The sequence below is a fragment of the Electrophorus electricus genome, chromosome 1 (genome assembly GCF_041902795.1).
Source record: "Electrophorus electricus isolate QZ-2024a chromosome 1, ASM4190279v1, whole genome shotgun sequence".
NCBI lineage: Eukaryota > Metazoa > Chordata > Actinopteri > Gymnotiformes > Gymnotidae > Electrophorus > Electrophorus electricus.
This window is the reverse complement of record NC_137497.1, coordinates 40,339,506-40,363,532: the sequence shown is the minus strand read 5'-3', so window position 1 is coordinate 40,363,532 and position 24,027 is coordinate 40,339,506. Positions and strand designations below refer to the sequence as shown.

Here is a 24,027-nt window from a genome sequence, read left to right as displayed (position 1 = left end):
ATCTGCTAAAGTCATTAGTGCTTTGTGTGAGTGTTGTTGGTGCCTGAATCACAGACCCTGAAGGTCATTCAGAGGCTGTTAATCCCTGAGCTATGCCTTTATCTAAGCATGTCCCTGCTGGTTGTCAGGAGATTAGCATATCATTAAGTAATCCCCATGCTACAGTTTAGTTTAGTAATTGATTGGTATCTATTAGAGTGGATTAATGCTAAAATTAGGATTGGGAGTCATTTGTGGGTAAAAGTAGAGACTGTGGATTTTTGATCCTACAGTTAGATTAGTTAACCCCTGACATGGACACACACACACACACACACACACACACACACACACACACGTGTGTGCCTCACATGTTTGTTTCTACTGAACACACACTGACCGATCTCACTCTGAGCTCTGTCCTGACATCAGCGTTCCATTAAATGGGAGACCTGGGTCGTCTCAGAGCAGAGCCCTGAGCAGCCCTGCCCCCTGACCCCTGCCTGAGAGCTGACGCGCGAGACAGTACAGGCTAGGCCTGGCCTCTGATTTATGGCCCTCTGGTGCCATCCGATCCCTGAGAGAAAGAGAAGAGGGGACTGTATTCTCAGGTAGTTTTGTGACGATCTGAAACAGACCCTGCCATCAATCCCCTATGCAGAGTTATACGTGCAGCAACCCGAGGGCTAGGAACTGCCCGCCCCATGGTGTGGATAAGTCTGTGTAATACTTACTGAGGATGTCCACTGAACCCATGCATGTACAGAGGTACAGAGGTTTTATATGACATATATGGCATATGTAGTGTGTATGTAGTGTGTGTGTTAGGATACATGCTGAGAGTTCCATGTGCGTCTCAGTTCCTGGGGATGTTTTGCACGTATGAATAAGGCTCTTATTTTTAGACTGTCTTAAAACAAAGATCTCAAACAGGTGCGCATGTGTGAGAGTCTGCAGTGCTTCCTGCTCTAATTCTATGGTTGTAAAGCATTGCCTCCCACCCCCTCAAACACACACACTCACACACACTAACACACACACACACACACACTAACACACACACTCACACACACACACACACACACTCACACACACACACACATTTATCTGCTTTGCTTTCAAGAGCAGGCTGGGCAGGTTTCTCTTCATCTCTCTCTCTCTTCCTCTCTTGGATTCTCGCTCTAAATCATGCTCTGGCATTTTCCAACACTGCCCCTCCCATTTCAGTCTTCTAAGCGTGCTCTCTCTCTCTCTCTCTCTCTCTCTCTCTCTCTCTCTCTCCCTCTCTCTCTCTGACTCACTCTCTTCCCCGAGGCACGGTTGGCACTGGCCTGTCAGAGTTGCTGACTCTGAAGAACTAGGCCACATTTACCACGCTCCACAGAGCCACCCCCGGAAGTGCTGCATGCACTTCCCCAAGCTGGCACTGCCCCTCCTGCTTACGGCAGGGCTATAGATGCTAGCTCATGAAACCACTCTATCTAGGACTGGTCCAGCTGAATTGAGGCTTATGTAATATTTCCCTCAATTACTGTTACATACAAACAAAAGGAAGGACCAATATTCTAATGCTCTTCATTCTGCGTTAAACCCAGGGTGGGGAGGACTGCCCAGTAATCAACGTATGTGGTAACATAACTCTCATCTCACACTGGTAGATGTTATAGGATGAGAAGGACACAAAGGTGTGTGTGTGTGACAAAGATGTGTGTGTATGTACGTGTTTATTTGGGTGTCTTGACTGGAGGTGCTGTGTGTTTGTGGTGAAAGGAGGATCTATCTGAGGGTATGAAACCTGCAGAGGACAACCTACCAGAAGAAGCCACAGTAGGGCCTACAGAGTCTGACAGCCAGGAATAGGAGCAAACGCGCACACGCGCACACGCACACGCACACGCACACGCACACATACACACACAGGCATTCTCTCTCTCTCTCTCTCTCTCTCTCTCTCTCTCTCTCTCTCTTCGTCTGTCACTCACTCTCTGTAAAACTCATGGAGGTAAAGGAAGAATGAAGAGAGGAAGAGAGAGGGAGACCACTACAGAGGAGTGTAATTTGACCGCCAAGCCTAAACAGACTTCTCTTTGCTGGTTTTTAAAGGACCCCAGTGTGTCTGACTCAAGTGCACTACACGCTGTGAAATCCAAAAGAACAACAGCCACTTGAGGCTGAGTGAAACTCAAGAAGCACGGCGGCAAGACGGTGCATTTTTACTCCACCTTTACCCCTCAGATCCAGACCGACAACCAGAAGTCAGCCTGTCAGACTTTATGTAGTTACCACTCCTTCTGCTCTAAGGGATTCAGCAAGCGTCCTGTGTTTTGCTTTTACATCACTGGATCCTGTGTAATTGCTAGATTTACAGCTGTAATGTACAGGCCTGTCATAACAGCTGTGTGTAACAGACACTGGAAGACGCGTAACACTCATATCTCCACTGAGCAACAAAGAAACAAGATGCAGGAAAAAGCCCATTAAAAATACAACTTTATACAAATTTTTCGTTTAAAAATACAGGTTTATTTCCACTTCCACTGTGATCTATACACATATACACATATTTGAAATACTCTTTTAAGACTGGCAAACAAGGATGCAGACATACTCTGTTGGTCTGTAAACATGCGAGAGGGAGAGAGAAGCAGGTGAGAAGGATACGTTTATGAGGAGTGCTTTAGCTTCACGTAACACCTCTAAACTCACTCCGTGACCTTGGAATACCACAGGGGACCTTGGATTCATTTTTCAGCAGTGACTCTAAAAAAACAAAACAACCTGAGCTCTCCCAGCCGCCGGGCCGGACTGTTTCAGTGTGCTAGAGGAGCGATAAGCAGTGAGTGATGGATGCTAGCGAGGAGTGTGGGGGTTGAGGAGAAGTACCTCTCTGTGTGGACGTCCTCTTACGACAGCAGGACTGACATTGCATGATCAGACCTGCTAACTGGACACTTGTTTATTGCAACCAAGTATGCTAGAGATGTAAATATAATCTTAGCTTTAAAATAAGAAGCAATAAAAGCAAGTTACTATTTGTCTAAAAGTGATTCAATGTGATTTTTATATAGCAGTTTCAAAAACAAAATCTCTATTGCAGTGGGGAATAATACATATGCTTTCAATTTCAATAAACCTTTCCACTTAATGGGGATTGACAAGTAATATTTTTGAATTGACGGGGCTTTATTCTTTGGTATAGGTATTTGATTCTAGCTATATCTATGATGACTGTTTGTCAAAACTAAACTTCTTCCTTTGCATATGTCAAGATCTCTCTCTCTCTCTCTCTCTCTCTCTCTCTCTCTCTCTCTCTCTCTCTCTCTCTCTCTCTCTCTCTCTCTCTCTCTCTCTCTCTCTCTCTCTCTCTCTCTCTCTCTCTCTCTCTAGTACAGTGCATCAGTGCATTAACAGCTCCAGGGAGTAGGGCTTTGGTGTATGTTCCTGCTTTTTAAGGGTTGGGGAGTGTAACAGATAAGGGAGTCCAGGTGGGGACGTGGTAAGCATGACTCACTAAACACGCACACATGACTTTCCCCCGTCCAGGACAAGCAAAGCTTAGTGGTTTTCCATTTTCAATTATTCATCTCTTGAGATGCACAAGAGCTCTGTTGTAACCCAGCAACCCAAAGACAAGAATGCGCTCGTGTGTGTCTTATGTACGAAGAGGAGGAGACACAGGTATGCCATGACTGAAAAGAGATGAACAAGGTAGAAAAAGGTCTGTCAGTGCACAAACATGAGATAACCTGACGCGTATCGACCTGAGGCTGCATAAGTCTCTTCACACGCAAGCTTCTGAAATGAAATAAATACAGCGTGGTAGAAAGATTGGTACGATGACAGTCCGGCATCATGCCTTCAGGATTGGATGGCTCGTCTTGCTTGGGGCTACACAGTCGACTCTTTAGGAGCTCTGGGTTCTTGCGTGACTCCTGCCTCCTGCGCGGCGTTCTTACACCCATAAAGCCACTTTATGACGCGGGCGTTCCTCTCGATAATCGACACGGCTGATGGCACCTGCTCGCCCAATTCCTCCTGGAAGAGGCCGTCCCCTGAGTGGCGGGAGAACTCGCTGGGCTCGGAGCCGCCTTCCACTGCGCCAACGCTGCGCAGGACCAGCGAGAGCGTGTCAACCGAGCTGGCACCCGACAGGAAGTTCTCGGGGCCGAGCCGGTCCACCATGTCCCAGTCGAGGCCGCAGAAGTCAAAGAAGCGCTGCAGCTCAAAGGGCACCGCCGAGGCACACGGCCGCAGGTCCGATTCGGAACGCCGGAGCCTGGCTGACAGCCGCACTGGTTTCCACGGGTCTGTGTCATTACCGATGCTGCTCCACGGAGAGCTCGACATGCTGGCAGGAGTTGGAAAACCCCCGCTGCTTCCGTTCAGCTCCGGTCGGCCGGAGCGCCAGGGCCTGTCGGTGCCGTCTGTGGCATCGCGATCGTTGGACCACGACATGCGAGAGTCCCCGTCACGCGATGAGCCCTTCTCCTCACTGATGGTCGTCGCCGTCGGCTTGGCGTCGTCCCTTGCGCTCTTCTCGCGCATCGAGCCCTGGAAGAGGCGCCGTACAAAGCTGTATCCCTTCGTCTCCGCGTTCCCGCCACTGCTGCCGCTGTCTGTGGGAATCTTACACTCCTTCTTCTGCCGGTAGATAAGCAGCGAGTCCGGGCGTAGCGCACGTTTGCCTGTGCTCCTCCGCAGCATGGGGGCGCTGTGGGGTGCTACCGGCAGCCTGCACACCAGGCTCCCCGCCGCAGGCCGGGGAGCGCGGCCAGCCGCGCTCTCTCGGCGTTCCGGTGTCCCCGCCTCTGGCATCAGAGCTCGTCGGTTCTCCTTCCTGGAGTCGTCCTCGTCGTCCACGCTGACAGCCAAGGCCGGCCTGGCCGGGGCTCGTGGGCTGGGCGGAGGGTGGTGAAGATGGAGATGCATGGAGCTCACTGGTGTGGCGAGGTTTCGCCGTGGCTGAGTCGGTGGGGTTACGCAAGGTGCCAGTGCGGGCTCCTGCTTGTTGTCGATCACCTGCCGGCTCTTCACGTACTTGGCCTTGTCGGCCTCCAGACGCTCCACAGCGCTGACCGAATGTCCCCGCCCCCCGCCATCCATCTGCCGCCGCAGGTAGTCTGGCCCCTTGTTGAGCAGACGCAGAGGCGAGGGCGACCCGATGGGTGTTAGGGGCTTCATCGCTTAACGCCCTGCCAGTGCAAATGGCATCCAAACAGAAGCCTGGACTGGGACAGGCCTGCCCACAGCTCAGGAGGACGGCCCTGAGCGAGAACGCGGCCTTTGTAATCAGGGCTCAGCACAGTGCAAGATCGAGGCCAGTCCAGGCGCCGGGACCTCTATTTATGTGTAAATATGAACAACATCAACATCGATGTTTTCGAGCCGTTGGATCAGACGGCAGCGCACAGGGAAGTCACTTGTTCTCTCAGCAGCTACACTCCCAAATGAGATGTTCTGCGTGCCTCACTGTGGCAGAAATAGACATTCCAGTTAACTGTGAAGAAGTTTCCTTTCCTCCTTTGGTCTGAACTTTCCTCTTTTGGGTTCCTCCAGCCCCGGGGGGCAGATCCTGAAGAATCCCGCCGTGGGGCAGACACCCCGCGCTGGCTTCTCAGCTGCTCTTCTGGGGCTTGAGGAACCAGGCTCGAGGGCAACCCTGCGGCACGGCAGCAGGACACTTCAGCCTCTGATGGATGGAGGTTTGGCCTCTGTTCTCTTCTGTGCTGGGCTGGAGCCCTTAGAAAACAGAAAGGGAGGCACATCAGGAGTCAGAGGTGTGTGTGTGTGTGTGTGTGTGTGTGTGTGTGTGTGCGTGCATATGTGGCATCGGCAGAGAATCACTGCAGCTTGAATACACTAGACTGGACTGAAACAACACTGGACTAAAACAATGATCTTTCCGCAAATCTCTTTCTCGCCAGCAAACATTTGACACATTTGTTAAAACCATCCAATAGAAAACTCACCTTAAACTGCTCAAGATGCAACAAGAGCTCAGGTGCTGAATGGTGCTAAATGGCTCCCATATTAAGATTACAAAACAGGTGCTTTTAGAACGCCAACATTTGTGCACTAACTAACGTAACTAACTGTGATCCTACACAAAGGGGCCCTCCACCTATTTGGCTTCAGCTCATCTCAGTCCCCACCCTACACCCCTGTAGCCTTAAGGTACTGCTACATAATGAATGGATCTGTCTGGATATTAATGTGGGCAAAATCTCTTAAAAAGCATAAGCCCTAATTACAGAATTTAACACAGCATACCAGCAGTGACCTGAAACTAATACTGTGGCATTCACGTTTTTAAAAAGGACACTTATTATGATCAAACAGTAACATAAATGAAAATGATAGTAAAAAGAATGCTTAAATGGAACATTTACTGTAAGAAGGTTGTCCACAGGTAGTCAGCGCAGCGTGGCGGACTGAGGGGGTATAGGTATCTGACAGAAACGTAATATACACATACACTTCTGGTTCTGCCAGGAGATGCTTGGCTTTCGTCCTCTAAATAAAGCTTCCAAATGGAGCTGGCAGCAATAATTACATCTCTGTGCAGGAGCTCTGATCCTGAACTCCAGACCAAAGTCATTCCACGTACAGTCACAGCACGCTTCAAATGCAGTTGACACCAGTATAATGGGATAAGAGACCCACTCCTTCTTTGAATCGCAACCTTGGGCGGGAAAGTATTCCACTCACATTCTTTCTGAGGAGGTTCCAGCATCAAACTGCGGCGTAATTTAAAACATGACACACCAAAGTGCTATTTCTGTATATCCTCTCCAGCACACACACACACGAAAAGAAGAAATCACAATACGTGGCCTGCGGGGGCTGGAAAGAACTGAGTGGCCCAGTAAGCAAGCAATGACCCTGGAAGTGTAACTTATTCCCAGCTCTGCTACGAGGACCATCCATTACCTGGCAGAGTTTTAACACGCAGGGGGGAAAAAAGAAGAAGAAAGAGCCAGTGGTGCTACGAGCGAAATGTTTCTCTTACAGTGACGGGGTTGGCAAAATAGGAACAGAAGAAGCTGCAAGCCAAACAGAAAGCAGGCCTCCTCGTCCCCAGTTTAGTGTGCAGCTTGTACACCTTGCCCTGATCCCGTGAGCCCAGCCCCACCCGCCCACAGACCCCTGCTGTAAATCACGCCAAACACGGGGAGGATGCTACATTTTCCAGATGGCAGGGCATTTGGGAAAGGCGACCACTCTTTGGGAAAGTTCTGGGAAAGAATTCTGAACAGGTGTGGAGGGGGTCTGGTGTAGAGGAGTGGGAGAGGGGAGAGATAGATACAGAGAGGGAGAAAGAAAGAGTGACAGAGAGACGGAGTCGGGGAAAAGATATGAATAGTAGTGGTGCACTTAGTAGCATAGTTTAGTGGTATACTGTCCCAAACATCAAGCATTTCACCGTTTTATTTAACTTTATATATGTTTCTTTGATTGTGCTGTTCCACATCTTTCACTGAACATTGTCTCACAACCTATTCAAAGTTTTTCATTTGATTACATATACAGTCATTATTTAATACTGATTATCATTGCATAACTGATGTTGCTTCATATTGCCGTTGTTATGGTAACAGCCATGCAAGGTTCATTTGTGGCACTGATCCAAACTGTGTCTGCTACTCAGCCGGTTACTGGCACATAAATGCATTGCTCTGATGTTAAGAGTGTACCTAACGTAACGTCGTGGCTTTCTAGGTTTTAAGGGAAAAAGTGTCGACGCTATTCAGTGATATTTACGGTAGTGCAGAGAACTGAATCAACACATCAAAACTGAAAACATGACATTAAGTTGAGCTAAGTGGGAGCGCCAAGTAAGGTCGGAGAAATGGGCTTGGTCCCGTTTTTTGTGCAAACATTACCATATACGCACGCAGTCTTTCACTGCACTACAACACTTACTCGACTTTAAAACCACTTCACCCAATGGCTGAGGCAATGTTTCACCAAGAAAGGCTAACGCTACTAACAACAAACCAGAAGGCAGTGGCCACTGGGTGCCATGATCGTATTAGCCTTCTCCTGCTAGCCTTCAGTCATTATTAGCACTTCCAGAACTGAGGGCTAAGTATTCTTTTAGGTCTAATGAGGCAAATTAAAGTCCGTCCCCTTTCCCTGTGATCCTCTGTGCTCTGCAAGCCCCCCCTCCCCGGTCCCTCAGCCAGCCTCAGCTCCCCGCTCAGGGGCTTGTAATTAACCCCCGGTGTGCCAGTGCCCTCTCATCTCCGCAGGCCTTTATGTTCATGCTAGTGACCCTCTGCGCCGAGACGGCCGGACGCCCGCGGGGACGTCTGAAGCAGGCCCTCCACACGCTCAAAGAGAAACCAGATGTGCGGTGTCATTGTGCAGCCGAGGTTCAGGCCAGTCTAGGGAGAAACAAGATGCAGCCCAAAAGAGCGGCAAACAACTTAGCGACGTCTGTTTCAGCTCCCGGCCACGTCTGCTGATTATCCAGCAACTCGGCTGACGGCTTACTTTATTAGCTAATCTCAAGAAACAGGGAATAACACCAAGATTCACAGCCTGACCTGGTGTGTATAAATCACAAGAAAATGTAACCAGGATTCATGTTTGAAAGGTAAACGATGCCATGTTGAGACGGCTTTTTAACATTTTTCTTTGTCTTCTTGCTACTATGTTGTCTCAGAAACATCTAGCCCTTGTCACACCTTTTAACCTTTAACCTTTACAGTAGTTTTATTCCTATATTAGTATGTTTAAGTGCATCTGTTTGTTTCGCTCAGGCTTTAATCAGCTATGCACTTCTGTTCCCGTACCGGAGTCATGGCAAGGCTAAAGAAAAAAAAAAGCCGAGCAACCCAGACAGAGTCCTGCATTATTGATAGGTCCAGACAATAGACCCCGCTGGCTCACAAGATAAGAAACAGGCCAGGGTGCTTTTCCTAATTAGGAACAAGTTAAAAATTCAGAGAGGGTTAAAAAAAAAAAAAAAAAGGACGACGAGATAATAAAAGTCAGCCCAGGGAGACGTACTTCTCGCACAGAAAGGCGCAGGCAGCAGGCAGCGAGCGCCACTCATTTCTGAAGTGGCACTGGGCCATCGAGGCACGAAGGAGTGCTCCATCACGGGCAAGCGCAGGTCAAAGGAGACCTGAAAGCTTTCACCCCGAAACCCCCACCCCTCATTCCCATCAAACACAGTCCTGCTTATGAGACGGACACCTAACCGACCAAATTGCCCTCCCATTACCTTTTGTTATACAGAATTGACAAATGGTTACAGGGACGAGGGAAGGGCAGCTAACACAGACACAGGGAAGGAGAGAGCACTTAAAGAGAGTAGCCCGGGGCCCGGGGCCCGGGGCCCGGGGCCCAGGACTAGGCACTGAACAGCTTTTTAATCTCCATTGTCCTAGGTGTGAAGTGACCTAGCCTAACGCCCGTTTACCTTTCAGTCATCTGATTGCTTGGGTAGATCCATGTGCCAAAGCTAAATATCAGATTTTGTGAATTAATAAGTCATGTGACTACTGCCCATGTGACTAGTACCTTATCAACCTTTTACCAACTTACACCCAAGCAAGGACCGATTAAGATAAGAGGATTGCGATAAAACTGCCAACTGATACTCTCCGTTTTATCTGCGAAATTACCTTTGTGGAGATTGCTTGCTGCAGAACTTTGTCTCAGTACATAGCGCTATCATTTTGACTCATTACTAATGACAGGATTAATGTGGATTTTGCACTCTCTTAAATACAGGGAGCATGTTTCGACTCCACACAGCGCCTCATAAACACAGCGTTGACGCGCTTCCTCTACAGAACGGCCCTGTTGGTGACGTTCAGCAGCATGCTAAAAAAAGCCACATGGTTCTCTCCTCCCAAAACCAGTCCACACCCTCTCTCCTCTATCCCCCATTAACCACATCATGAAACAGGCTACATTTAGACTTTTTTCCCCTCTGTGCTACACTGAAGACGCGTCTCTCGTTTATCCACCAGGAGAGAGCAGGGACACCTCTCAGACGGGCCCTCCGAGAGCCTGCGCGGATTTTCGAGCTCCACCTGCCGTGGGCGAAAGGAGTGGCCGCGGGCCCCGCTCTCCTGCGTCCTGGCTAATCCCAGCAGCGCTGCGATCCCACAGAGGCACGCAGTCTGGCCCGATTCCCGCGGACTGGCCCGGGCCGGAATGTTAAGCTCTCGGCAGCATGAGCGATGAGTGAAGCACTGGGACCTGGTCAAGCACTTTCAAAGAGCAAACAGAAGGTGTGTGAAGATGCAGGGTTTTTTGTCTTGGCTAGAGGCACCGCGTGCTCAGGGAGCTCAGCACTCCAGTCCTGATGGGCCTGAGCCAGGCTGCTTTAGGATATTAAGAGCTTAGAATTCAGCTCACCAAGGGCTTGATGAATGACTAAAGGCTGATATGAATTGAGAGTGTTATAACAAGGAAACCACTGAGCCGTGTGCGACTGTGACAGTCCAGTCTTACAGCACTCTGGCTTGACACCATTACTACTTTTTTGGCATGTTCACCTCTTTTAGCTAAGTTATTTTGGCCAGGGAGTCATTAAATCACTCATTCATCTTCTGAAATGCTCAATCCAATTCAGGGTCACGGGAGGCCAGATCCTAATGGCAGGAACCCTGGACATGACGCCAATCCATCACAGGTCATTAAATCAGCATAGCTTAAAATATTACAATATTTAGAATGTTTGGTATTTTTGTTACCAGAAACACCCAAAAACAAACATCAGCTGTATTCAGTATATCTCTGTGGGAAAGGTGTGTCCTCTTCATGCTTCAAGGCTAAGCACCATTCATTTTCTCCACCTTCCTCTGCCCAACAACAACACATCTCACACATTTCTCAGCAGAGAGCTGCCAGGAGTCACCGTGCGTTTTCACATGTCGCTAACTGTCAGTGTGATGTGCCAACCGTTTATTAAGGTCACCGCAGCACAGCCTATGTGTTGCGTTAGCAGCACGGGGGCGAACAAGTTCTGGGTGTGGGGGAGGGGTGTGCTCTGACCCCCCCCCCCCTGCCCCAGGCTGTTTCATTCACCCAAACCTCAGCTCTGCCTGCAATACCAGCAACGCACTCACTTATCTCAGTTGGACTGAATGGAGAGGCTGGGCATAGATTGAAATGAAGGAGCACGTTAGCAAACTGTTACACTCCCTACCGCCTTTGTGTTACAAAGCTGTCGGGAAACTCCTTGGATGTCTGATACTGTACTTACAGACCTATTCCAACAATGCATGAGCTATTTTTCTCATTAATCATTTAGTTGGCAGTATTCAGCGCAGACTGGTGTATTTTCTTGCGTTTGATTGCTGTGTATTGCCTCTGACCTTTTCTTTTAAGCAGAGGCCATGCATTGCAGTTACGTTTTGGACTCTTGACTGCAGATTGTTCAGTGTGGCAGGTCTGGTTGGGTGCTGTGCGATAGCTTTGATACTTAACAAAAGACAACATGGCCAGAGTCCCGATTTACTTGGCTTTGAGCCATTCTTCATTTAAACACCTCAAAGGAAAAACCTCTCACCATGTGGTCAGTAATAAATTAATTTTGGCACCCACCAATCTTTACCATAATGCTGATTCTCCAGTTATAGGATGTTACAGTTCAGCTATGAGGGAGCTTAGGTCATAGGTTTGATTCCAGCTGATAGCTGCTACCATTGTGCCCCTTGAGCACAGCACTGAACTGTCCTCACACCCCTGAAGGCCCCTCTTTGTTGATAGGTTAGCATATGTATGAATAATGCACGCCTGGTTACTTTACTCCAGACACTAATAGTAAATAGTACATTTGAGCTGCAAAATATGGAGAAACACGGAGTCTTTCTGATGTGATAGATAAAAATGTATTGTTATATTGTTCAACCTTATACCTATATGTTTCCAGTTGTAAATAGTTTATTTTAAGAACATTCTGTCCATAGTAAAGGACCAGACCTGGGTCTTGTGGTTCAGTAGAGTGTGATGCATTGCGCCTCTGCTGTCTTCTCAGCCAGACACTGGTTACAAACAGACCCACAGAGGCACTGCAGCAACACCCCCCCCCCCCCCTTTTCCTGGTCCACGTGGCTCTCTGAGATGGCATCAGAACCAAGAGGGGACAACATGTCTTGTGATCTGTCGTGTGGGACTCCCGGCTCCTCTTCGCTCTGATCAGTGCTGGCAGGACTGTGGCATTTAGCCGGAGCTGCAGCGGGCGATCAGGTGAAAGAGCAACGTGCGAGTGACACGCGAGCAATGTGAAAGCAACGTGTGAGCGACACGCGAGCAATGTGTGAGCTGTGCTCATAGCTGCCATATAGCCAGAGACGACTTGAGTGAGGTTTTTTGAAGATTCCTGCAATTGATTATTTATAATAAAGAAAGTTAATGAGTCATGAGCTTTATAAGATTATAGATGCTACTGTGGTGGGGAAGAGGATGATGGCAGACATTAACAATTGATAAACAATGATTGGTTAATAATAAATGACTATTTAAAGATAAATAGCAATGTGCCAAAATGAAAAACAAAACAAAACATGAAAACCTAAGCAATAGAATAAAATCCATTTTTTTCTGTATGATTTCATGTTGTTCTGCGCTTCACATCATTCTGTCTTAGAGCTGTGTGGCAACAGCTCTTTTGTGGAAACAGGCACAAACACACAAACTCACAGAGAGGCTTGTGTAACTTTTACCTATTGAGGTAGAGGAAGATGATGTCATCTGCAAAGGCCCAGACCTGTGCCCTCTAATTAGAAATATGAGCCTCCTGTTGTAGGTGTGGGGGCTTTATGAGTGGCCCTGTTATGTACGTTTTCCCTACTAATATGGACTAGCTCTCTGAGAAGGACGATCTGAACGAAGAGCAAAATGCTGCTTCAAGAAACTCATGACAAAAAATTAAGAAAGATAAACATAACATTTTAAAACATTTTTAAACATTTTACATAAATTGTAGGATCGTGGGATCACACATTCCTGGTAGTCCAGGCCGACATGCTCAAAATGATCACGTACCATTATGCCTGAGTGATCCTCATAAAAAGGAAAAATGACAACTGGCGCGGTGGGTGATATTCCGGGATAGGGAAATGCAGATGGTGGAGGGGCCCCAGTGTGAAGCCTGCACAGCCATATGGTGCAGGCAGGGGAGCGCAGCGACATGGGCCAAAGACTAACACACAAACCTACTGTACGCAGAAGGTCACCCAAGGCTTTGTGACCTTCGGGGGTCAGAGTTCAGCTCTACAGGCCTGCCCTTCACTCTTCTCCTGGAGGTGGAGGGTATGAGCACCCATCCACCCCCTTGGCAGTCATCCACAGTAGCACCAGAAAGGCTGAAAGACTGCAGATAGGACTGGAAATCACTGATACAGCCGCCGACAGACCTTGTAAGAGGACCGTCTGACCCAGACTGATAAATGTAGCGATCTGTGAATGTCCGATATCAGAACACAAGAACCACAGTGAGGAAACGTGAGAAGGACATGCTGCCATGCGTTCCCTGCCCATATTTCTGGTTGAACTCACCTAGCCATCTCCATGACTTCAACCCTGCTGTCAACATTTTTACATGGAAGCTGGCTGAGGCTTGGGGCTCCTCCTCCTCCTCTCACTATACTGCCCCTTCTCTTACTATACACTCCTCTTAATACACTGCTGGAAAAGTGTTTGTTTAGCTGGGCACATCTAACAAGACCGCACGTGCCTCATAAACAGGCATGCTGAACTCAACGGCAAGTTTGGGTGACCTCACTGACCGGGCGGAACGTGCTGCAGAGCCCTTCCCCACGGCGACAGAGATCAGTCAGTGCTGCAACAAGTTCCTTCTCTTCTCTACCCCGTATCTTTGAGTCGTGACACGGACAAATCTGGAAACCAGTGACTATGAAATGGGAAAGGCAGTCGGCACCCATTTCTCCGTCTCTGTACACAGTCACTCTAACAGTGTCTGGAGGCCGTGCTGTGTGCCAGGCCACACATGCTTGCAGACGAACAGATTCTGCAGTTCCTCCCACTCGCCAGATGATGAACGAAAGGCTCCACCACACACTCCTGTGTTGGGGGAAGGAGGACAACACGCCCGCATTATCACAGGCTCTCTGGTGGTTCGAGGACAGGTGATCTGTTTAAGTTTGGTCTAGACCGCAGGTGAAACGCTGAAGTTTGGTCTGGATTATCTGTGTGTTTAGACTGGCTTTGAGTGGTTGGTGATATTAACCCTATAAAACCTGAATCCACACCTATATTCTGAAACTCCGAACAGTGGTGCCGGTGGAGAGCATAGTCACATTTCAAGAAACAGTGATCTGAACTTTTATGAGGTCGCCAGCTCTAGTAGGTAGCCAGCCCTCACAGTAGATAAAGGCTTTTTAAATCTAAGATATGCTGTTCTATATCAAGTTCGCCGTGTTGTGCTGGGTCATGTTAACGCAGATCCGTATTTTATGCATCTTAAGGTTCCCAGTGGCTTGTTTGCGGTTTAGAAACAGCAGCGAGCACAGCGTTAACAAACTCGTAAATCCTGCCACATCCGCTGCTAACTCGCCGATTAAACTTGTAGCCATGCACAAATAAGCAACAGCGACAACACTGACAAATTTGCCTTCTTCGAGTGATCCGTGTCATTAGAGAAGTCTCTGCAACAATTTTACACCCTTCTCCCCCTGAATGGCTCTATCTACCCTTCATTCGTTTTTAAAATAGGTATTATTGCTCCCATAACGCATCCCAGATCACAAGTGATTAACTGATTGCCAGAATGTAGAGTTAAGCAAATCAAAGATTTTGTATAAATGCTTAATCGCTCATTAGTATGTAAATGCGCATAATTGTTCACACGTGTTTTTTTAAAAAGGTGAATACTACCAGTACTCAGACTCGAGAACTTTCCGTTTCACATAATCGATAGTACTGTTGCGAATGAGAATTTCTCTCAGTCAACTGCTTATAATCTACAATTTAGGCACTAATGTAGTAGCATTGCTATCGAGCAGATCATTCACATTGCGAAAACTAAAAACCGTTATATTTTTTAGCCTGTCGTATAGTTCCTCTTCAATCTGCATCCTGCATGACAGCCGAATTAGTGGTCAGGCTGCAGCGTTTAAGCACATAACTACATTCATAAACCTGTTTATTTAACCTGTTTAACCTTGTCGAAACATACGGATTAGCTACATACATCCACTTTTGTTTATAAACGCATAAAACATAAGAAAATTAATCAATTTCTATTCTCGGGAAAATAATTAAAATAGCTGTTTAAATTGCAGTTCCTGGGTCTTCCAAAGAGTTGACTGAGCCCAGCTCCTCTACATTTAAATGCGGTTATTCGGTGCCCACCTTATATACAAGTCATTCTCGGGAGGGCAAATTCTCACCTTAATCTGCTCCGTATTATCGTCTAATCACTTCCGAATAATGTCCAACTTTCCAAGGAGAACTCGCTGTGTCTTCTTGCAGTCTGAGGATCGGAGCGCAATCGGATCGATCGGAGAAACTTCTTGTGTAAGATGCCAGATTGTCAAACGTCCGCGGTGTTGCTGGCTCAGCGCTCGGGTATCCGCTCGCACTCACGGCCAGCGAGCAGTGTCGTGCGCTTATCGTGATAGCGGTGAAACCGGACCTTCCCTCCCCGCCAGGGGGGCAGGTGGGTAGAGAGAACCCTCTAAGAACCCCTCAGAGAACCCCGTAAAGGGATGAGCAGAAGTATCAGGCTGTTAATGAGGATATTATGAACAACGGAAACGCGGTACTTTTAAAATTACAAGACACGGACCTGAACTGAGGCAAAAAAAAAAAGTTCTTGATGTAGACAGACAAGTAAGTTTAAAAAATCGGACAGCTGCTTACAGAAAATTAATTCTCAGAATCCACATGGATATATTTGGTCCTTACTTTTTCTTGCCCCTTCATCCTAAATTCCCACAAGGATATGGGATACCCACTGTGCAGTTTTGGTATAGTTGTGTGTGAATGTGTGTGCTCACACTACACATACTAGGCAAAGCACTTGTTGCTAGAAGAGCTCACCGAGTGCATGGGAGAGTTGAGCTAGTCGTTTGATTGAGAATTCAGAACCAAACTTTGCCTCCATGGAACTGCCTTGAGCATGCAGAGGTGATAGTGGCTTTGAGGGACTGAAGGAGGTCTTTGGAGAGTGCAGAGAGTTCATCCCCAACTCCTGTCTCTCCCCGTATCGCTGCGCCCACTGTAAAGATAGATCAGCATGTCAACCTGCAAGAGGCGAGAGATCATCATGTTTCTCACACCTGTTTTTCATCCTCCTCTCTTGTACTGACAGGGCAAATGGACACTCCCATTCACACACACACCGCAGAGTTTCTGATGTTGCTAGGTGTCATCGTCTGCTGCCCTAAAAACATGTAATTTATCTGAACTCTTTTAGCGAAACCTACTTACAGTGTAAACCACAACTCTCATCTCGACCCCGCTACAGAACAACTCTTTTCCTTCTGAGTCCACCCTGAACTGCTGTTCACTAGTGTTGATCTCTCTTTCACATCTGTACACAGAACCACCATACCCTTTGACCCCTGACCCCACTGACCTCTGACCCCAAATTGAAGAGAACCCAGACTTCCTGTAGGCTGCCGTGTTCTAGAGATGGGACTCTAGACCTGCTTGACGATGTCTATATCCATGCACCCCCCCCCCAGTCTTCCGCAGCCTCTCTGCGCCCTCTAAGGTCTCCAGCAGGTGACCTCAATGCAGGCGAAAGAACCTACACGCGACTGAATCTGAGTCTGACAGCTGCCCTAGGCCCTGTGACCCCATGCCACTAAGCTCAGGCACCTGTGAGTGCTCACTCTCAGGACGGCAGGGGTGCCGGAGCTGCTCAGAAACACCAGACACTGACACCTCTAACAAGCTGGTGATGGGCTAGTCGTGAAAGGTCCAGAGCAGAGAGGGGTAAAGAACCGTGCACCAGTGACGAGTACCAAAGAGTGAAACAGTCCTGATATCTTTCTAGATTTGACTGGACACTGACCCTAAAGAGAATTGTTAATGGCATAGTTTAACCTTTTGGTGACACCAGCAATATGGAAAAAATGTTATGCGACAGTAATTAAAGGAAAATGTATAATACTATATTGCAATAATTATATATATATATATATAAATTATAATAATCAGAGGATTAACACACTAAAGGACACATGTACACCTTAACATACACACACGCATGCACACACACAGACACACATACTTACATAGCAATTAAAGCAATTTAGTGATGGTTAGTTTTGAACACATGCAAACATGTGCACACAATTATTTGCCCTCTGATACACATATAAGCATGTGCATACACACACACACACACACACACATACACATGCTCCAATTGGAGATTATTGACACCTTCAGGGTAGGAAATAGGAGAAGCCGATGTCTTGTGTCCTGAAGGCCTGCACCATTTGCTTATGCTGTTCCCACTCCGAGGAGCCTCTTCTTAACCATACGGCGGGTATTAGTAAGCCAAGAACCTCATCACTCCTTTTGTGTCCACACTGCATTTACCTTAATGATGGAGTGTCATAACCAGAGAGAGATGCCATCCTTCATGAGAGTCTGCCCTGGATCACAGCATGCACATCTGTAAGGATGTGAATGGAAGGAAATGACCTCATTACTAGCCATAATTCTCAGCACCCCTACTTAAATCTTTCCATCACATTGCTGATTTCTAACACCTCCTGCTCTTGTAGCTGCTGAGTCTTGCTCTTCTGTATCAGAGGGAGCAGCTCCTGTGGTTTCAAACCTGGACCAGTGCTCAGGGTGAACTGGTGCTAACCCCGGGGCCGGGCCGGCTGGCGAGGGGTCATCTCCTGGATGCTCTCAGCTCTCTTCGTTTTTTTTACCTTACCCTGACCTTTAACCCCTCCCCCTCCTCCATCCCTCAGTGCCTTTTGTTTAGAGTTCACATCTGGTCTGGAGTTCTGTTTACCGCATGTTATCTCAGAGACAAGGGGGAGGAAAGGGACCCAGGAGAAGCGACACCCCTCATGGCTGGGCTTTGTTGACATCAGTGGCTTGTTTTGTTTTGTCTGAAGAGGGTGACTGTGTATGGAAGCCGTTATTCTGTTTAGAGGTCAGTGTTTTGCAGTGTTGAGGGATATGTAGCCCTTGTGGGCTAGAACATTTTTCTCTTCGCTCAATAAATTCCACCACTCAATGTCCATCGCATTCTGGACATTGTTGTACTCTGTTAAAATCTGATGCTCTGATGGAAATCTAAATTAAGCCTTTTTTTTTTTTTTCATGTACAGTATGTGCAGTATGTATATTCTCTTTCTTCCTGACAGGGGAAATCATATTTTAAGGAGCACTGTCCAATTTTTTTGACAATACAAACAAACCTTTGTATGAATCGAGTGTGTGTACATCTCAGACCGGGGATTAACAATACATTTGTATAATGTTAATTTAAAAGAACAGTTTATCCTAATATGCTAAATGTTCATTGTTCAAATGAAAACTTGCTAACTGTCGCTGGTTATAAGTCCTAAACAGCATTCAGCATTTTTATTAATTTTCTACTGAACTATTGAACTATAGTATATTTGAAGTATGTGTGAAAAGCTCCAGGTAGAATGTAATAAAACATTTAGGAACATCTTTGCTAAATCCTGAACTTCCATCATGTGGTGAAGTGTGAAACTGACCTCAGTTCTGTGTAAACTGGAAACTTCCACCAAGGCCTGGAGAGCCAGTTCCTGTGATGCTGGTACAAGAACAGGCTCCACCAGAACCAGCAGCCTAATGAAACCCACACGGACACTGGGAAAGAAAAGACAGAAGAGAGCTACGATTAGAGAGCACATGTGTACATGTCAGCACGGCCAACCAGATAACAGCAAATCTGGCTTTTGTCCAGACCCCACCTGAGATAGTGCAGGCCCACTTCTGAAAATAAGCCTTTAATCTTACGACTGTAGATATCCTCAGCTCAAGAGTTTACCCACAGACGGATTGCACCAAAATAAGGTGGAATCCAGTAGATCCCGGAAAGTTCGAATACCTTTTTTAAATTAAGGTGGTTTTCCTACAGTGCAAGGCGTATCATACCTTCATACCTTTTGAAGAACAATTCCCACGATTCCCATTGTGCCCTTGAGAATACATATGCGAATCTCAGAGCAGATACTACTGCACAGTGCTCAGCGCTGGTGATTCATTGCCCTGTTCTGGCACTGTTGTTTTGCTCAGACTGCAGTGCGGATATGGCCGTCCGTTCCTGATATGGTCTTGTGCACTTGCCAGTTTGAGGTGTGGTCAGGAGCTGAGGTGATTTATATTAAACTGAGCAGACTTGGCAGTAGATCAGGACTAACACAGGAACTGTAGTTGTCCCCAGTTTTAATCAGAAGGTCCTTTTTTCACCCCAGACGCCTCAGCAAGAGGGGTATCGCTAAAGCAGGTCTGTGGACAGATAAGCAGAGAACTGATATCTAATGATGAATGTGAGACTAGCACAGTGTAGTGCAGTAAATTGAGGCTCTCTGTTTTGCCAAAGTGTGGTGAACAGACAGGTTTGTGATCACCTAAAGCAGACCTGACTGGAGCTGGATAACTAGATACTGACCATCAGTCAGGTGCACGTAATCCACAACAGAGTGCTGATTACTGCTTAATATGAGTTAGTAGCTACAGCAGGGGCCTCCGTGTACCACGTGATCTTGTTCCCTGATAAGCTACAGAGCTGTGCTGAGAGGCTGAACTGCAGGCAATGGTGTGATGATAGAAAAACCTTCTCTTACTTGACTTCATACTTGTACCTGCTGGGTATTGACTTACATGACTGAAATACTGCCATTTTCACAACATGTTCACATCATCCAGGTATGGTTACATTCCGCTAGACGTCAATAGAACACAAAGAAGTACTGCTCAGATACTCACCTTGGTCTTTCTGGGCTCAGTAGCTCAGAATTCATAATGGATGTTGTCTATCAGTCACAAAACAACTTTCACAGTCCTAAAGTTGATCAATATTGCTTTTTAAACCAAAAGTATTTTAATCAGAATATTTAAAAACTTTTTTTTCCCTCTCCTTCTTAAGTCCATAAAGGTTTAGGACGTGTTATTAAATGTACTGATCAATCTTGGTCCTGTGCAGTTATTGTCTCCACCTCCGAGGTTGGGCGGGCTTTCCTTCAGGGTGGTCTTGCTGCTCTTGTCACCTTCTCCACCCAGAGGTCCGGAGAAGCAGTAGGTGGTATCAGGTGTGCTGCAGGGAATGCTGGGTATTGGACACGCCTCATTGTCTTGGCTCTCCAGGGACCCGCATGAATGAACTTTGTGTCTGGCAGGAGGACCGGCTTGTTTCTCCCATCATTGCCTTTCATTGCCATGGCGAGCTGAGCTTGTTTGTCTGGGGCTTCCGCACCAAAGGCCATCAACACCTGTACTGTCCCCAAACGCAGGACTAAGTGGACGAGCTTGTTTTTGTGTTTTCCCATCCTGCTTTGCTTTTTTTCTGATCTTGTTGCGTGACGAGCTCCTTTCAATGGTGCAGTTCAGGTTACTGGCAGATAAAGAGGCTTGACATCTTCACATCCAGTCTTCGTTAGGTTTACTTGGGGTTCTCCAAAAGTGGAAGATCACAGAGTTATAATTCGCTGCCCTGCCTCTTCTAACAAACCACATTCATGAAGCGCCGGATAATTCACTGATGACTGAAGTCATTAGCAAAGAGGAAAAGAAATAACACCACAGCTTTGTGTCCTGACAGGTCAAGGGTAACTGGACCTATTTAACGTTCTTCTAATGCCCTGCTGTTGCAGCAGTCAAAAGTGCTCCACCAGTTGCAGATACTCCCAGGTGGCACTTTAATGACCATCCTAAGTCAACAGCATGGAGGTGGCACATGCTCCGGGGGGGCAGCATACTGGAGAAACAGCTGCTGTGTGTCGGTGGACTTGTCTCTTTGGGTGGCTCGCTGTGCCTGGATGCTGTGTAGTAGCCAAGATGGAGACTGAATGCCACCGGGCCAAAACTGGGTCACATGTGGGCGCCAAAGCTCGACAGCTCATCTCAGCTATGTGAAGAGGGTGAGATGGCGGAACATCTAGTGCAGCCGCACGCCAGAGCCTTCTCACGCTTTCCAGTGACTCCGGGAAGTGCGTGAGGCCTGCTTGTAACTGCTGTTTGGGAATCCTCTGCAGATTCCATAACTGAAGTGTTATTTTGCCATCAGGGCTGTATGTCGGACCATCCGCCCAATATCACATGGCCAGTTGTTGTTCTGAACAAAAGCATACTGTAATTCTGAAATGGATTGAGTGAAGCACTGCTGGCGTGTCTCTAATGAGGCTCGGGCTGGGGAGAAGCAATTTGCGGACACTCATAAAGGGTTGTTCCCACGCTGCCAAATGTTTCCTGGGTTGTTGTTCACCCTTGCTGACTCTGCAGGGAAAAAGAAACAAGGACAGAGGGAGACAAGAGAGAACAAAAAGAGAAAGAGAGAGTAAGGAAAAAGAGAAAAATTAAGGGTGAGAGGTAGGTCGAGAGAGAGAGACTTTTACATTCACCATCTTCAGCTCATCTTCAGCTCATGTTCAGCCCACGTTCAGCCCACGTTCAGCCCACGTTCAGCCCACGTTCAGCTCATGTTCAGCCCATGTTCAGCCCACGTTCAGCCCACGTTCAGCTCACGTTCAGCCCACGTTCAGCCCACGTTCAGCCCACGTTCAACCCACGTTCAGCCCATGTTGAGCCCACGTTCAGCCCATGTTCAGCCCACTTTCAGCTCATGTTCAGCCCACGTTCAGCCCATGTTCAGCCCATGTTGAGCCCACGTTCCTCCACAGTTTCCATGAGGAGACAGATGTTCTGAAGCCAGAACATCTGTCTCCTGATGTGGGTTAAGCAGCAGAATCGGTTCATAAAATGGATTCTTTCCTTCTTTCTTCTTCTTCAAAGAACAAATCTACATCGCTTGACCTACATGAGTATCATGTGCCCTGTCATTTAAACAGCCTCTTCCTCTGCCTTTTTATGCTGTACTGGGAACAATAGGAAACACGGTGTGCTTGAGCCATGTGGGTTTAATGAGGTCGGCTGTTGGCATCCTTCAGAAAGCTCTCTGCTGTTCCCTGTGATCCACTGCTGAGTTTAATCCTCTTAATTATCTAATTATCTAAGGGTCATAGTAGTCTAGTCTACCCACTGACCTGCGTGTGTGTGTGTGTGTGTTTGTATGCGCGTTTATGTTTCTGTGTGCAGCTGAATACAACTACTAGCTGAAGCAGAGGCCAACCTGTGACTGGAGTATGTGTATGGTGGTGGGAGGTGAGGCAGTCACTCTGGCTCCAGGTTTATCTAACCTGAGGGCACACTGTTCCAACACTTGTTTGACTCGGACTCCGACATTAACCCAAACATGAGGGGTCACTTTTGACGCCACAGCCCACCACGCTGGTGCCAGTCATGTGGCTCATTACAAGGCCTGTTGGTCAGTGTCTGTGCTGGGCAGTTGACATAATGAGGTCCTTTTATGACCCTGGAGGGCTCTCACATGCTCACACATTTCTGGGTCTTACCACAGCCTGTGGGGATGGGGGGTGGGGGGTGTCTAATCCCCTCTGCAGATTAACTTTCCTTGTCCTGAAACTGAGATGCATCACTTTTTATAGACAAAGGTCAATTTCATGAAAAGAATAATTGAACAAAATACCATACTGACATACACCTACATCTGTCCACTCTACTGATGGAGACAGAATTGCTACTGTCTGTATCTAGTCATATAATATGCCCGGAGGCTTAAACACACTGGAAACCGCCAATGGTATTGATGCTAGTAGCTTCCCTAAAATAATCTATGGAGTGTAAACTCAAGCAAAGCTCAGGATGAAGACACTCGGTTTAGCATAAGCCCAGTCGAAGCGCCAGTGTCTTTACGACCTGAGACAATGTTTCAGATGAGGCCTGATCTTTGACCTTTTAGCACATGACTCCCGGTGAGGCGATGTTTACGGTGACCTCTGTGGCCTTGTCCCATGGATGCTCCCTGCAGATAAACACATCGCTGTTTCCTGTCCCACAGTTAGGTAGTGTTTGACTGTGTTTCAACCTCCACCAGAGAAGATGTACTCAACATGGTAAGGAACTGTTTTGGATTAACACTTTCTAATAAGCCATTTAATAGAATCAGTGTTTTCTTAAAGCCACCCTCCTCTAAAGAGTCTCAGCACTGCAGAGTTTTTGGCTTCCCTAACACACCAAATTCCTTTTGTCCCCTAATCATAAAACACTGTGAGAATTGAATTGGGTATGTTACAGTGGGCCCGGCGCCAAACCAGGCTGTGCTGTGACCCTCCAGGAGTTGGAAACTGCCTGTTTTGAAGGCCATATGCACTGCAATTGACCAAAACTGAAAACCACATTTTTCTCTGGTCATCTCAGATCTTCTAAAATGCATTTAGGAAAGAAATGCATTTAGGAAAGAGAGACTCACATCAGTAAAGCTGCAACATGTCAAATGATGAGGTGGCTATCAACTCTCCTGTTCCTCATAGCTTCATCACAGCACTTATACTTATGTAATCTATATACAGTATATAAGCTCTAACTTGTCATTTAAACGTTACTCTCTGGAGTTTTCCAGTGATGATTAAGAACTGGCACTGCAGTTTAGTTCAAGAATAGGCTAATCTGTGTCTGGGAAACTGTCCTTATAAAGTGCATATATTCATTTCCTGTTTTTCACTTCATCCTGTATTTGAACCTGCGGAGCAGTTGACTCAGCCAGTGATTGGTGGAAATGCTATGTCCAGTAGCTGTCCGTTTGGCTGGTTTGAATCCAACCCTGAATGCACAGAAAGTCCATAATGTTGCAACAGAGCCCATCCGGTTGTGGGACTGCCCACCGGGCAGAAATAACGGCTCTCTTCCTGTCCTTTCTGGGCTCACTTCCTGTTTGGCCCGAGACAGAATATCATTCAGTCTTATCACGCTATTATTCAGTTCTTTCATCTGGTGTGGAGTGGGATAATAATGCTTACCTAGTGTGTTATCACTGCT

At 47.2% G+C, this 24,027-nt stretch overlaps 1 protein-coding gene across 2 annotated transcripts in view; it reads right to left on the bottom strand.

The window, feature by feature from the left end:
- Window positions 1-2,482: 2,482 nt before the first annotated feature.
- fam110d (family with sequence similarity 110 member D) overlaps window positions 2,483-24,027 on the bottom strand; it is a 22,385-nt gene continuing 840 nt past the window's right edge. The window contains exons 2-8 of one of the 2 annotated variants that reach the window (XM_035526664.2): window positions 24,009-24,027; window positions 19,903-21,408; window positions 19,069-19,422; window positions 18,666-18,780; window positions 17,521-17,596; window positions 16,009-16,212; window positions 2,483-5,718 (exon numbers count right to left, since the gene is read on the bottom strand). The exon at window positions 24,009-24,027 is cut by the window's right edge and continues 38 nt beyond it. In XM_035526664.2, coding sequence (XP_035382557.1) covers window positions 3,868-5,160 — 1,293 coding nt within the window. In that variant the 5' untranslated portion in view covers window positions 5,161-5,718; window positions 16,009-16,212; window positions 17,521-17,596; ... (2 more) ...; window positions 19,903-21,408; window positions 24,009-24,027 and the 3' untranslated portion in view covers window positions 2,483-3,867. Of the gene's footprint in view, window positions 5,719-15,356; window positions 15,669-16,008; window positions 16,213-17,520; window positions 17,597-18,665; window positions 18,781-19,068; window positions 19,423-19,902; window positions 21,409-24,008 lie in introns of those variants that run through there. The other variant, XM_035526663.2, reaches the window with a different exon arrangement.